Source organism: Mauremys reevesii, linkage group 18 (genome assembly GCF_016161935.1).
Source record: "Mauremys reevesii isolate NIE-2019 linkage group 18, ASM1616193v1, whole genome shotgun sequence".
NCBI lineage: Eukaryota > Metazoa > Chordata > Testudines > Geoemydidae > Mauremys > Mauremys reevesii.
The window spans coordinates 3,109,882-3,123,451 of record NC_052640.1 but is presented as its reverse complement, the minus strand read 5'-3'; the positions used below and the strand labels follow the sequence as shown (position 1 = coordinate 3,123,451).

General features: G+C 52.2%; 1 protein-coding gene across 4 annotated transcripts in view; it reads left to right on the top strand.

The window, feature by feature from the left end:
- The window catches only part of SGSM1 (small G protein signaling modulator 1), a 78,398-nt gene that overhangs the window by 33,786 nt on the left and 31,042 nt on the right, over window positions 1-13,570 (top strand). For all 4 annotated transcript variants that reach the window (XM_039505410.1, XM_039505409.1, XM_039505408.1 and 1 more), the window contains exons 4-8: window positions 9,235-9,397; window positions 10,993-11,145; window positions 11,789-11,856; window positions 12,481-12,626; window positions 13,318-13,449. In XM_039505410.1, the coding sequence (XP_039361344.1) occupies window positions 9,235-9,397; window positions 10,993-11,145; window positions 11,789-11,856; window positions 12,481-12,626; window positions 13,318-13,449 (662 nt within the window). The remainder of the gene's footprint in view (window positions 1-9,234; window positions 9,398-10,992; window positions 11,146-11,788; window positions 11,857-12,480; window positions 12,627-13,317; window positions 13,450-13,570) is intronic.

Sequence of the window (13,570 nt, the reverse complement as noted above, 5' to 3'; positions counted from 1 at the left end):
TGTATCTGAACACATTGTTAGCAGAGTGGGGCTCTGAAAGAGCAGAACTTCCAGGTGTGACTCACTCGCTGCTTTTCGGTACAGTGCGAGGCGTCACGGCCAGGAACTATTTATAACATTCTGCACCACAGAGCTGAGGCATCCAGGCAAGGAGAAGGGCTCATTGGCTACCTTAATGATGCCAGTGGCTTCTGGATATTCACAGCATATCATCCATCTGTTGTTGCAATTTCAATTTCAGTTCTGTGCGGTTCCCTGAGTGCTGTGGTAGGAGGCGGCTTTATAAAGAAGACTGTCTTCATAATCAGCAAAATGCCTTTCATGTGGCGCTGCTCTTTTCCCTCTGCAGGGCTCTCAGATTGGCCTTCGTGATCTGAGCCCTCCTATTCCTTCTCTTACTTAAATCCCCATTAATGAAGCCTCTGGGTGACGGAAAAGGGCAGCTGATCCCAGCAGCCCAGTTTTACCAATTACGGAGCTGCAAGGTTTGGGGAAGATAAATCTATGTTGACACCTGTCAAGTCCCACGCTCCCTTCAAAAGCTAAAATGAGTCCTCAATGATACTAGGGCTTATTTCGTTCCTAATGGCTGTCCTGTGTGTAAATAGTTCTTGTGGTTGTGGTCAGATTCCATGTTTAGTATGAAGACATTAAAATTGCTCAGCTGTTCAGAGTAAATGTAAACATCCCAGGCCAGATTCCCACCTGTGGAACTCCCTCATAACATTTCACCAGGAATAAAAGCTAGCCCAATATTTGAGCATTTATGGGCAAAACGTGTGTGTGTGTTTTGTTGCAGATTATATTCTGGGGGTGGATGGAGATTGTAGTGTATAATATACTTTTGCATGTACTTATCGCGAAACTTCATTTAAAGTGTGTGTGCGCGCACGCATGTGTGTGTGAGAGAGATGTAAGGAGAGTTATTTTCAGCTATTTAGCTGAATACAGTAACACCAACCCCAAGCATTCAGAAATCATGATCCAGGCCCAAAACATCACAAGACTTTTAAAAAATGTTTTGTTTTGTTAGTTCTGCTTTTTGAACCTTTCGAGTGCACTCAGGTCACATTTTCAAGCTTTCCTTCATACCCATAAGGGTAAAACCTTTTCCCCCACAATGACAGCGGAGATTCTCACGCCATTTTGTGATTCCAGGAGCTGGGGCTTCATGAAAAACAGCAAATACCGCAGGATTTGCAATGAAATTATGAGCGTCGGCAGCAGTGATATTAAAAGACTGAGAAGGTGTTTTGTTCTTTAAAATCCTCGTCTTCAGTGAAGCCTGTTCCCTATCAATGGGAAAAGGAGCCCGTTTCAGTGACGAGGACACTGTCTCACCCGTAGCAACAATGGCTCCTGTTTGACCATGTTCTCAGCCTGCTGGACATGCAGAGCTGGTGCTGCCAGAGAGACTTTCTCTTGTGGGGATGTGGGGGCTGGTCAAGGGGGCCACTGGAACAGCCATGAGGGGAAGAGTCCTCAGCAACCCCAAAGCTTTACATCCCTATTGTGCAAGCTGAGGGTGGGCCACTCCAGAAGGATTCAGCACAGGCCAGAGGTGTAAGCGCTGTGCGCCGGAAACCATTTGCAGTGTGCGGTTACCGGGCATGTTATTGGCCCCTGTGATGGAGCAAGCAAGGGACAGAACCACAGTTACTCCTGCCTGGCCCTTGGCGGGTGATTAACTGCCTCTTGGCCAGGGGAGGCGGAGCTAGGCCTTATAAATAGACCAAGGGAGCTCAGTTGGGGAGGCCGGTCTCTCTGGCAGAGAGAAGCCCTGGGCTATGGTTTAACAGGCAGGATATAACCGGGGCAGCACACTACAGGGGCAGGATAGGCTCCTGGGGGGAAGCCCTGAGGTAGGGCCAACGAGGGAGCTGTGGTGAAGCCTGAGCGGGGCAGAAGCCGCATTTGTTTGAAGACGTGTTTGGCCTGGGTTGTGCTACCCCGGACGGAGTTCGGACTGGGGAGCTGAGCCACAAAACAGCCAGGGAAGGAATCGGGAGGAGACGCAGGCTGAGAGGCTGTTGCAGGTCCGAGGGAGAACACGGGACGGGGCACCTGAGACAGTCCCTTGCAATGCTGCGTCCAGGCACGAGAGGGCTCCCTAGGGAGGAGGAGTGGACATGTGCTTACAGCCCCACAGGACCAGGTACATTGTGGGTGTGTCCAGGAGCTCCATCTATTGGCATGTTACCTATTAACAAACTATTGACACATACACAGACCTCCCCACCCCACCCCGACAGATCTCTTCTATATAAAAGCACCCCGTACTATGAGGAGGTGGAAATCACTCCTGGCTGCCTTCCCGGTGGCACGCCTGCCAGGTTTGTCTGTAATTCTCTTTGGTGTGAGAGCGTCCACTGCTCTGTTCCTGCCAAGCGGACGCACCATTTCCCCACATCTGATTGGTGCCTGTTCCCTTGAGCTCTTGGCATCAGGCGTGAAGCTGGGCCCCGCTAAGGAGCTGATTGGCGGCGTGACTGATTGGCCGACAAGTGACTTGCCAGAGCTGGAAGCAGTAGGGAGCCGACGTTGCTAATTTGCTCTCTACGGCACTTTGCGTGCCCAGCTGCTCGTGGGGAGCGGTGGAGCGCAGCCGGGCTGGCATCTGAAATGGAAGCTACTCTGCTTCAGAGAGCAAGGAGAGAATAAGTGAAAGAAGTGCTGGCGAATGCTGGGAGCCCTCGATGGCATGCGAGGAGCACTGGGGGGCAGATGCTGGGGGACCCATGCAGAGAGCACTGGGTGACTGCGTGGTGCCGGTCTCGAGGAGTCGCATTTCTGTCCCCTTTGGTGGGGTAGCGAAGGGAGCGGGGCCAGATCCCCTCTTTGCGAGGAGCAGTCTCCTCCCGCAGAGCCGCATGCGTCCACAAGGGCTAACTTATCCTCTTGGTTTCAGCTGGGATGGGGGTTTGCCCTGAGTTTCCAAGGGGCTGTTACGATGATCGGAGATGCCCCCCTGCAGTTCCAGTCATTGTCTTCGGAGCACGTGTGTCTCAGATGCTAGTCTGGTCGCTTTCAAGCTGTGCGTTCCAGTGGGGGCTTACAAAGGTGCCTGTAGCTGGAGTTCCATATAAAGGTGTCCGGATGCCTGTGTGTGATACAGGCTGTCAGTGGAGTGTAGGCTTCTGGCACGTAAAATTATGAAACATTGGCCAGAAGTTTGCAAGACCAATAACACCGTAGTGCACTGCAAGAGACTTCCGGAGGACCCAGCTCTGAACAGTGCAAAGGGGCCAGGAGCTCAGCTCCCATCGGCTGCTTTGGAACTCCCAGCCCCAGCAGCCTGATCCGTTTGGTCTGCGGTTACTTCGCATTTCCGAGGAGATTTGTCCCTGGCTCCAGCCTGTCACATGAAGTCACTGGTAGCAGTTACCTGCATCTCTGTGTGTCACTGGTAGGTCACTTGGTACCTGCATAGAGCTGCAGGGTGATCTGAGCCAGGAGAAAGCAGTGAAGTGCCATGTTGGAGACATCGTCCCAGTTCTGGGATCTGCTTCCTGCCTCTGGGCCTTATGCCATGTGTCCTGAAGCATGTCATGTGGCGCACTCTGATCTCCCTTTGCCAGGACCTTGCCCCCTCCCTCACAGCTGTGACACCTGCCGGGAATGGGCCAACAGACACACGCTGAACGGAACCATAACAGCTGCAGGATCTTCGCACAGCCTGTAACAGGCTGTGGCAGGCGTGGGGCCAGCCAGCCTCAGTTCCTAAGGAGGCCCACCTGCGCTTGGACCACCTGATTCCCCTCGAAAGGGCCGCAGGAAGCTGCGGGGGTTGGTGGGGGATGGATGCTCAGGGAGAGACATCTCGGGGAGGAGGGGGGAAGCACAGAGCTAGGCTGGAAGATGTTTGTATTAATTTGTGAACTTCATGTGAATAAAATCAGGAGGGCTGTAGTCACTGGACTCATGAAAGCCGGTGTGGAGTTTATTTAAAAAGCCCCTTGAAGGGGTGTGTGAAAGTAGAATGAATTATATTGTAAAAATAAGAATGGATTAAAGAAATGTTGTATGTACCTTTAAGCAGAAATAAGAAATGTTGAAATACAGGTGCCAGGAAAAGAAACATTAGGCATAAACAATGGTGCTAATGGCGAAACATTAACAGAAGATGGGTAATAGTTAGTAAGGAAATAAGATCTGCATGCCTAGCACAGGTAAACTTATCTGATTCTGCTTCCTTTGTTACCTTGTTAAGTTCTCACCCTTTTATCTGTATAAATAAGACAGTTTGTGTCTTGCATGGTGCTCACATTATCTGGGTGATATTAGCAGAGCGCTGTGCTAATAAAACAGAGTGGTCTGACAAACTGTGAGTCCTGAGTCTAACTTTGACAGGGGACTGAGGCAAGGGTCCACTTGCAGGCCTACCCTGAGGCCACAAGGGGGCGTGGGCTTTTTGCAGAGGTTTTTTTCTCTTCCCTGTTGTGTGAAGTGCCCAGGAAAATGAAACAGAGACTAAAACAGTGAAGACAGGTGGTGGACACGGCACTGCAGGGCCAGTTGTGGGTAACTGTCCTGCATGTAGGGAGCCGCCCGGCATCTGCAGATGAATGCCAGGGAAACTGGCAAGGTTTTATAGCCCTGTAGCTCTTCTAGATCCCAAAGCCAATAACACAAGCCGTCTTATTTTGAAGCAATTACCCTGCAGTCAAACTGCAGCTTGTCCTTAGGGTCTATCTATACGGCCATAAAACACCCGGCGCAGCTGGCTTGGGCTGCAGGGCTATACAGCTGCAGTGTAGACATTCCTGCTCGACCTGGAGCCTGGGCTCTGGGACTCATGATGGGGAGGGTCCCTGAGCCCGAGCCCAAATGGCTCCACTGCAGTTTTCTAGCTCTGTGAGCTGGAGCCAGCTGATGCATGCCAGCTGCGGCTGTGTTAGTGCCGTGTACCCTTGGAGGCAGCCAGGGGATCCCTCCCAGCTCAGTCTGTGCCGTCTGCACTTAAGGAGAATTCAGACGGTGCGTTACTGAAATCTCAGAAATCCAGCTAGCTGCTCTGAGTGGATCTCTCGAGTGAACGGGCCTAGGCTGGTCTCCTGTCTGGTGCTTTTATCTGTTCAGTCAGATCAGGACTGACAGGACATCACACACCCGCACAGCTGAAAACTCCCTGCTTACACCGTGTGGTGAGCTCAGATGTAGTGCTAAGCAAGGCTGAGATAATGTGATGCCTCCTTTCACGGACCTGGGAGCCACCTGGGAGCTGACAATGACAGGTCGGCGTGAAACGCCTTGTGTGTCTGCATAGACTTGCTCAGCCATTCAAAAAACCCCACCACTTTTACAAACACAGGAAGCACACAATGCGTCTGCTTAGCTGGTGCAGAATATCCCTAGTGCGGCTGGTTCTGTCGTGTGTCCTGGAGAGAAGGAACTGTGTGTGTCTGCCAGAAAGCTTGTCCCATCCGCACCCAGATCACTAGCTTGTAGAATGGTGGGGTTGTGTAATTTTCCAGCAGTCTGATCAGCCTACTGAGTAAGTTTTTTGTTTGACACCAGCCATCTCTCCTGATTCCCCCCATCCCTAGAGGCTCAAACAGGTAAATTGCCAGTGAAATCAGTGTCCAGGTGCATTGTTCTCTGAGTTGTCGCTGTGGATTAATTTGCCCCTTTGCCAGGGGTCAGCATGAGGGCTGTGCACCACTTCATGGGGTGCCCTCCATCACTTGGGATGCTGCAGGAACCGGCAGGTTCTCCTTGGCTCTCTCTGGGGGCTTTGTTTGGTGTATAACAATCCCCTTCCAGCAAAACAGAACATGCATGTGTTACGTGGGGTTGGCCTGGAGAAGTTAGGGCTGTGTACCAGCTGCTGCAATACAAGTCACTAGTTGTCTTGGTAAAGTGAGTCACTGAAGCTGGGGAGAAGGCCACTTCATTCCAATTGAATTAATAACCCAATGTGGCCTTACTGGGGTCCACATATTTAGAGTCTCTCCTACCTGTAGACTATAGGAACCAACTTAGCTCAGAGAACTGTGATTTGTATTTAGAAAACTGCCCAATTTGCTGTATTACCGTGGAAATCCTTCAGTTTCCGTGTGTCTCTTGCGCATATTGTAAGACACCTATAAGCGCCGAGGAGTTCACGAATTGTCCGTGAGAGCTGGCCACTGAGAACTTCACAGCGGGAGCAGGGCTGGAACTCTGGTCTCCTGCTCCAAAAACACCACTGGGGCCCAAGACGAGTACCCGGTTAGCTGTATGCCCTGCGGTGCCCATGACACTTAGCTAAGCAGTTCTGACTCTGTCCAGTGGAGGGCAGCGGTGATGGACACTAGCCAGCTCATTCCAGTGCTCTGCTGTAACTGGTGCAAGTCCAAACGTGTTGTTTCATGTGAGACTCTCAAATAAAAGATGATGAGAGACACAAATGTTTCTCTGTATAAACATCTGCATCTGTGTAGAGTCCGGCACGTTATCGGTAATGGCGACCTGGGTAACTGGAGAGCTGGAAGCAACCCCCCGTTGAACATGCAGAAACGCTCAGCTTGCTTGCAGGGAACCCAGCCAGCTGCTAGCAGTGCAGCCAGGGCCAGGGACACTGAGTGGGCTTGGGTATTGTCCAGTGGGTTGGCTGCACTTTTCAGCTGTTGACCCTGTCACGGTGCCTGAAGTAACTGCACCTTTGACCACTTTGTGACCTCCTAGGGGCACCCCACACTAGCCGCCACCTTTCTCAGGGTGGGCACCTGTTCCATCCCGCCAGACCAGGGATTTAAGCTTCAATTTCCTCCTGCCACTCCCTGATCGCCTTTGCGAGCCTGAGCTTAGTTCAGCACCTGGCGTCCTGTTCTCTGGGGCGATGCCAGGGCGCGCCGGTGACCCGCCAGCCTTCAGAAAGCCAGGTGTTTGTTTAGAACAAAAGCCTACCTTGGAAGCCATGCACAGCGTGTATGAATGCCTGGCGTACCCGGGGCGATCCATCTCCCTCATGAACACATTGGCAGGTTCCAGAGTCCTTCACACCCTCTGGTCAGTGTCAGTTCCTGGTTCCAGCGAGAGAGACCTCCCAGCTGCCACTTCCTACGCGTCTCAGTTCTTTGTCTGCTCCCCACTTGAACCCTGTCAAAACGAGCCGGTGCCCCCAAGGGCTGGTACTTCTGCAGCCTCGTTACCGCACCCTCCCCATGATTCACTTTCTAGTAGCTGGTTCATGCTTCAGTTGACTTCCCCTCAGTTGCTGCATTGCTAGTCTGGTTTCAAGAAAAATTAACCCCCTCCCTCCCAAGGGTTAACAATACAAGGTGAGAGGGGAAACCCAGTCACCTCTATTTTTCATAAAAATATATCAGAAATTTCCCAGTTCTCCACAGCTGTTGGCCTATAATTAAGGGTATGTTTTAGTCATGTTTTTTTTAGTAAAAGTCATGGACAGGACACAGGCAGTAAATAAAAATTCACAGCCTGTGACCTGTCCATGACTTTTACTATATACCCCTGACTAAAACTTGGGCTGGGGGCAGTGGGTGCTCGGGGGGGGGCGGCGGGGGGGCCTCACTGATGCTGGTGGGTGGGGGAGAGGGTGGCAGCATGCTGTCTGGGACCCTGCTGGTGCTGGGCGGGGGAGGGTTGGCGGGGCTGGCGGGTTCCGACCGGCATGTCCCTGAAGCTCCTAGGGTGACGGGCGGCCAAGGGGGCTCCGCCCGCAGTTCTTGCCACAAGCTCTGGCTCCGCAGCTCCCATTGGCCAGGAACTGCAGCCAATGGGCGCTGCGGGGGATGTGCACAGAGACCCCTGGCCCCTCTGCCTAGGAGATGCAGGGACATGCCAGTGGGAGCCAGGGACCCCCCTCCCCAAGGTAAGTGTTGCCCTGCACCCCAACCCCCTCCCCCAGCTCATAGCCCCCCCCCCGCACCCCCAAGCTGCTGCTGATGGCCCAGGGGCTGCCCAGCCTGCCTGAGCCAGCTGCACCAGCCACTTCAGAAGTCACAGAGGTCACGGAAAGTCACAGACTCCGTGACCTCCATGACAGACATGCAGCCTTACCTATAATCAAAGCATTCACTCAGAGCACTCTGGAATGCATTCAGGTAGGAGCTGTAGCCAGACACATCACTGGGGTAATACAGGGGGCAGGCACTTATTTTCTGTGTCTTAACGAATCAACACTATTTAGTCTCATGGATCTTAACGTGACTGATTTCAAGGTACAGGCATTTCTGCCCGTCCTGGCTTTGCCACAGCTTTCATGCCACGAGCCCAACTCTCCTCACTAGAGAACAACGCCATTGAAATTAGTGAGGTTGCATGAGTACCGTAGAGAGCAGAATGTGGCCCCAGGCCTGCTAGCAATAACTTGTTTTCTCAGCGAGTAACAGCTGGCTCTAGCATTCGAGAGCAAAGGGCTGCAGGAATAAAGGGTGAAGATGTTTTCAGGAAGGAACGTGTCTGAGATGCTCCAAAGAGTCACAATCGCAGCGGCTAGCTTTCTATTTCAGTGCGGCTCCTCTCCCTGTTGCTTTCTTGCCTATGGATGGTGTCTGTGTTATCTTAAGCCTTGCAATCATAGAAATGCAGGGCTGGAGGGACCTCGAGAGATTGTCTGATCCAGTGGTTCTCAAAAGCGGTCCACCCCTTGTGCAGGGAAAGCCCCTGGTGGGCCAGGCCAGTTTGTTTACCTGCCACGTTCGCAGGTTTGGCCGATCGTGGCTCCCACTGGCCGTGGTTTGCTGCTCCAGGCCAATGGGGGCTGTAGGAAGTGGCGCGGCCCGAGGGATGTGCTGGCTGCCTCTTCCCGCCGCCCCCATTGGCCTGGAGCGGTGAACTGCAGCCAGTGGGAGCCGCGATCGGCAGAACCTGCGGACGTGGCAGGTAAACAAACCGGCCTGGCCCGCCAGGGGCTTTTCCTGAACAAGCAGCGGCCCAGCTTTGAGAACCATTGGTCTAATCCATTTCCCGGCGCTGAGGCAGGAAGTCTGCACATTCTCACTTCATCACAAGTCCCATACGTTCTCTTTAAATGGGTGTGTTTGCAGGCATAGCCGCCAGATTGTCCCTGCTGCTGTGCCAGACGTGCATGTCTTTGGATCTTCCCTTTGTTTAGGCGGGACAGAATGTGAGTCGGATTCATTTTCAGGGAAGGTTTCCACTTGTAGGGCGAGACCGCGGATGCTGCAGGAAACATCTGAGGCAACAAGTTACGGGCCAGTTAGTTTCCTGGGGAGGCTGTTTTGTGGGGCTTTTGATGGGCTGAGTAACCCTCTGGCTTTGTTGCAGCTGCCGTGGAAGCCTGTGTCCTGCACAGCCTGAAGCGGAGAGCAGCCGGGTTCTTGCGCAGTAACAAGATCGCAGCCCTGTTCATGAAGGTGGGCAAGAGCTTCCCTCCGGCAGAAGATCTTTCTAGAAAGGTCCAAGATCTAGAACAGCTCATCGAGAACACGTAAGGCTTTTGCCATTGCCACAGCGCCTTGTGTGCTGCCTGGTTGCATCTGTGCTGGGTGGAGATTTGGGCCACAGTATTCAAACCTGGGGGCCCAAAGTTAGGCACCAACATTTCTGCTTTGGCATCTTCACAAGAGCCCGTTTTTCAGAGGTGCTGAGGCAGTGGGGGTTAGACGTGTATGGCACCTCTGACAGTCAGGTCACTGAGTCAGATGCCTAATGGGAGGCCCCCCGCGTTTGAGAATCCTGGCCCTGGTGGAGGAGCTGGGGACCAGGTTGGAGGTACAGTGCCCGGGCTGTAAAGAGGCCATCTGCTTTCTGGAGTCTCGGTGACGACAAAAACCAGAAACGTTTCCCAGAAACTGGTCATGAAGGATTTACAAAGATTGTGTTCAAAGCACTTAGGCCCAAATCCCAGAGCCTCTCAATGAGACGTAGGCCCCGAAGTGTCTGAGTCGCCTTCAAAAATGGAACTTGGAGACCTGTGTCGTGTGGGTGCTCGACTTCCATGGGATTTAAGGGCTTGCTTATGTGCAGGCTTGGCACAGTTTGATTTTTATTGATTTTATTATTTCAGTGGATAATAGCAATGTTTATTTTAAAGCATTTTTCTATTCTTATCAATTTACATTTTCCTGGTTGTGGGAAGTTGGTGGGGGGATAGACAATAATCATGTAATGACCATACACATTAAGATTCGTAAAGTTAAAGCTTTATAACCAGTGAAACACAAATTGTCAACATCATATTGCAAAGTTAAGAGCCACAGTCAGAAGACAGGATACGGGGCTGACCTGGTATGGCCTGGCATGACCTGGTATGGCCGTACTTATGTTCTTAAATCAAACTCTACTAAGTTCTCAAACAGCATTTTTCTTTCTTTGCCTCTCCGTAAATTTTGATGATTGCAGATGGAAATAGTTTTTCATTGGTTTGTGTGTACGGTGAAATTGACGTTTACCGACATGTACCAATAAAAATCGAAACCTTCCAAGCCTATTCAGTGCTTTGCTGAATCAGGGCCTAAGTCAGCAGCTGTTCTTGGGGTGCCTTTGTGTTGTGTCTCAGTTCCGTTTCTTTATAACTGCCCATTTAATTTAACAAGGTCACTTCTAAAAACTCTGACACAGGCCTCCCTGGAAAGGAGGTGCGAGAAGAACAGAAGGACAGGGCCGCCCAGAGGATTCAGGGGGCCTGGGGCAAAGCAATTTCGGGGGCCGCTTCCATAAAAAAAAGTTGCAATACTACAGAATACTATATTCTTGTGGGTGCCCCTGTGGGGCCCGGGGCCTGGGGCAAATTGCCTCATTTGTCCCCCCACTCTGGCCGGCCCTGCACAAGGAGCAGCTGAAGGGATCTGTCACCAAGTGATGGTCCCTAGCGCAGGTGGACTTTCCCACGGGCTTTCCCCACCAGGCAGCCAACACCGTACCTGCCAGGTCTTAGCCGCACATCAGGGCGGGGTGGGGCGGGGCTAGTGGGCCAGCCCTGCACTAGCTGTGGAGCAGGGAGCTCATTGCCCCGTGGCTCAGCTTGCTGCTCTGGTTGGAAAGGACGTCTGCAGTGCTGTCTTCTGCCTTGTGTCTCTAAAGACGAAACCAGGTGCAAGGCGTCCAGGAGAACGTGCGCAAAGTGCAGAAGCTGCCGAACCTGTCTCCCCAGGCCATCAAGCACCTCTGGATCCGCACAGCCCTTTTCGAAAAGGTCCTGGATAAAATCGTGCATTACCTGGTAGAAAACAGCAGGTGAGTGCTGGTGTGGGCCAGCTGTTTCCTGTTAGCTGCTGCCCAGCAGTGCCTGCCCTAAAGCCAACGTCCCTGCGCTGGGCTGGGCTGGGCTGAGCTGAGCTGGCTTCACTTTCTTGTGCCTCGCTGATCGGAAGGCACCACAGGACCAGCACAAAACAATATTTTTTTCTCTTTCAGCTCTGCTATGGCCCAGGATCTGAAATTCAGACCCTGTTCTTAATGGGGCAGTCCAGGGTTGTGACTCAGTGACCCCTCCCGCACAAGCTTGCTGAAATAGAGCGGGTTTAGTACTAGGCCAGCAGGATTCACTTAGTCCTGCTGCCAGCGAGAGAATGGCAGGTGCCAGGCACCCTAGAGACCCGTGGCGGCATTCCTGAGCCCGGGGGCTCCTAATGTTTTAGTTTGGGCCAGGCCAGGGGTGGGTACGGATTGTGTCAGGTGGAGATGGAGGCTGGAGGAGGGCTGCCTACCTCTGGAGGGGGAGAATGACCTGCTGTCCTTTCTCATCAGCAACAGCGGATGCAGAAAGATGCAGGCAGCACACAGAGGAGCAGAAAGAATAGGGCAATTTATGGCTAAAACAGCCCTGTCTGGCTTTAGCACGTATGCCAGCGACACGGTTTTTTTTCTTTGCTTCTAGTAAATACTATGAGAAAGAAGCTCTCCTGATGGATCCTGTAGATGGACCAATTCTTGCTTCCTTATTGGGTAACTTTATCTTTTAACCTACTCTCAGAGCTGACTCTGCAGACAGACACCCCTCCCCCCCTGCATGCTCGCAATACCATATTTTCATGAGAACTCAACAGACTTTTAATGGGTCTTGCCGCAGCTGGGGTGGGCAGATGGGATCGCGTGAGTACATTTAAAAAGAACTCTTACCATACTCAAAATAATTGCCGACTGGCCACCAGTGTCGTATGCTGAATAGCTGCAGCCATTGGTTCTCTTAGCCATTGAAACGTTGACCGGTAATACATCTCCCATGTGCCCAAGTACCATTTTCAAATGAAGACTTGGAAGGAATGCTGTAACCTAAGCACGGCTTCCCATGCTCAGAGCTGTTGATTTATTCTTGGAGTTATACACATTATACGAGATAGTATCATGTACAGCTGGTTGGTCACCTTATAACCCAGCCTGAGCAACAGCCAGAGCACCACTGCATGGCCCCTGGAGCAGGCCAGGAATTGAGCTGTGTCTCTTGGAGTCACATTCAGGTCACCTTCTCTGTTCCCAAAATGTTGGAGTTGAGGCGTTTGCTGTGAGGATCCAAGAGGGAAAATGTTGCCCTATGATTCTGCTTGGTCTTTAAATCTCACCCCTGTGCAGTGGGGCCTTGCGCGCTGGAGTACACCAAGATGAAGACGGCGGATCACTTCTGGACTGACCCCTCCGCTGACGAACTCGTTCAGAGGCATCGCATTCACAGCTCACACTGTCGCCAGGACTCTCCCACTAAGCGCCCTGCCCTCTGTGTGAGTGTTGGAGGACAGCTGGGGTGAATTGCGTCTCACTTGGCTCCCGTTGCGGTGAGGGGGGAGAGACTTGGGTGGTACACCTCTACCCCGATATAACAGGTATTCGGCTATAACGCGGTAAAGCAGCGCTCCGGGGGGCGGGGCTGCGCACTCCGGCGGATCACAGCAAGTTCGATATAACACATTTTCACCTATAACGCGGGAAGGTTTTTTGGCTCTCGAGGACAGCGTTATATCGGGGTAGAGGTGTATTGAAGCTTCTTTAGTTGGCTTGCAAAGTGCACTGAGATCCGCAAATGAAAGAGGCTGGAGAAGTGTAAATTAATCATTGCAACAACAGGATCCTTCCAGCAGGATCCAAAACTCAGCCTGTGGAGGCTACCGGCTGCTTGGAGCAAGATGGAGACTGCATTCTGGGATCTCTCTGAGGGGCAACTCCAAATTAAAAATGAAGGCAGCTGCAGTCTGCTGCATTTCATGCAAATGAATTGCAGCCCTGGGCCTTCCATGGGTTTAGGGCTGACCTTGGCTAGTGTCAAACTGGTGACCTAGAGGGTGAAAAAGACAAAGAAAAGAGAGTGACCCTTCTTGCTGTGCTGGGCCTGAAGCCCGTCTGCATGCTGGGCTCTCCTGGGGCAAGAGGAGGTGAAATCCACTCACAGAGCTGTCCTGTGCTGGTCCCTTCCAGATTCAGAAAAGGCATTCGAGTGGAAGCATGGATGACCGGCCGTCACTGTCTGCCAGAGACTATGTGGAGTCTTTGCATCAGAATTCCAGAGCCACGTTACTCTACGGCAAAAACAACGTCATGGTGCAGCCGGTAAGTAGCCTGCGTGCGAGGAAAGGGTGAAGCACATGAAACTTGGGACACGGCTGCTTTAAAGCCAAGTTGCTCTCCTGGTTGTACTGGCTAGCGGGTGTCACCCCGTCTTTGCTAGATG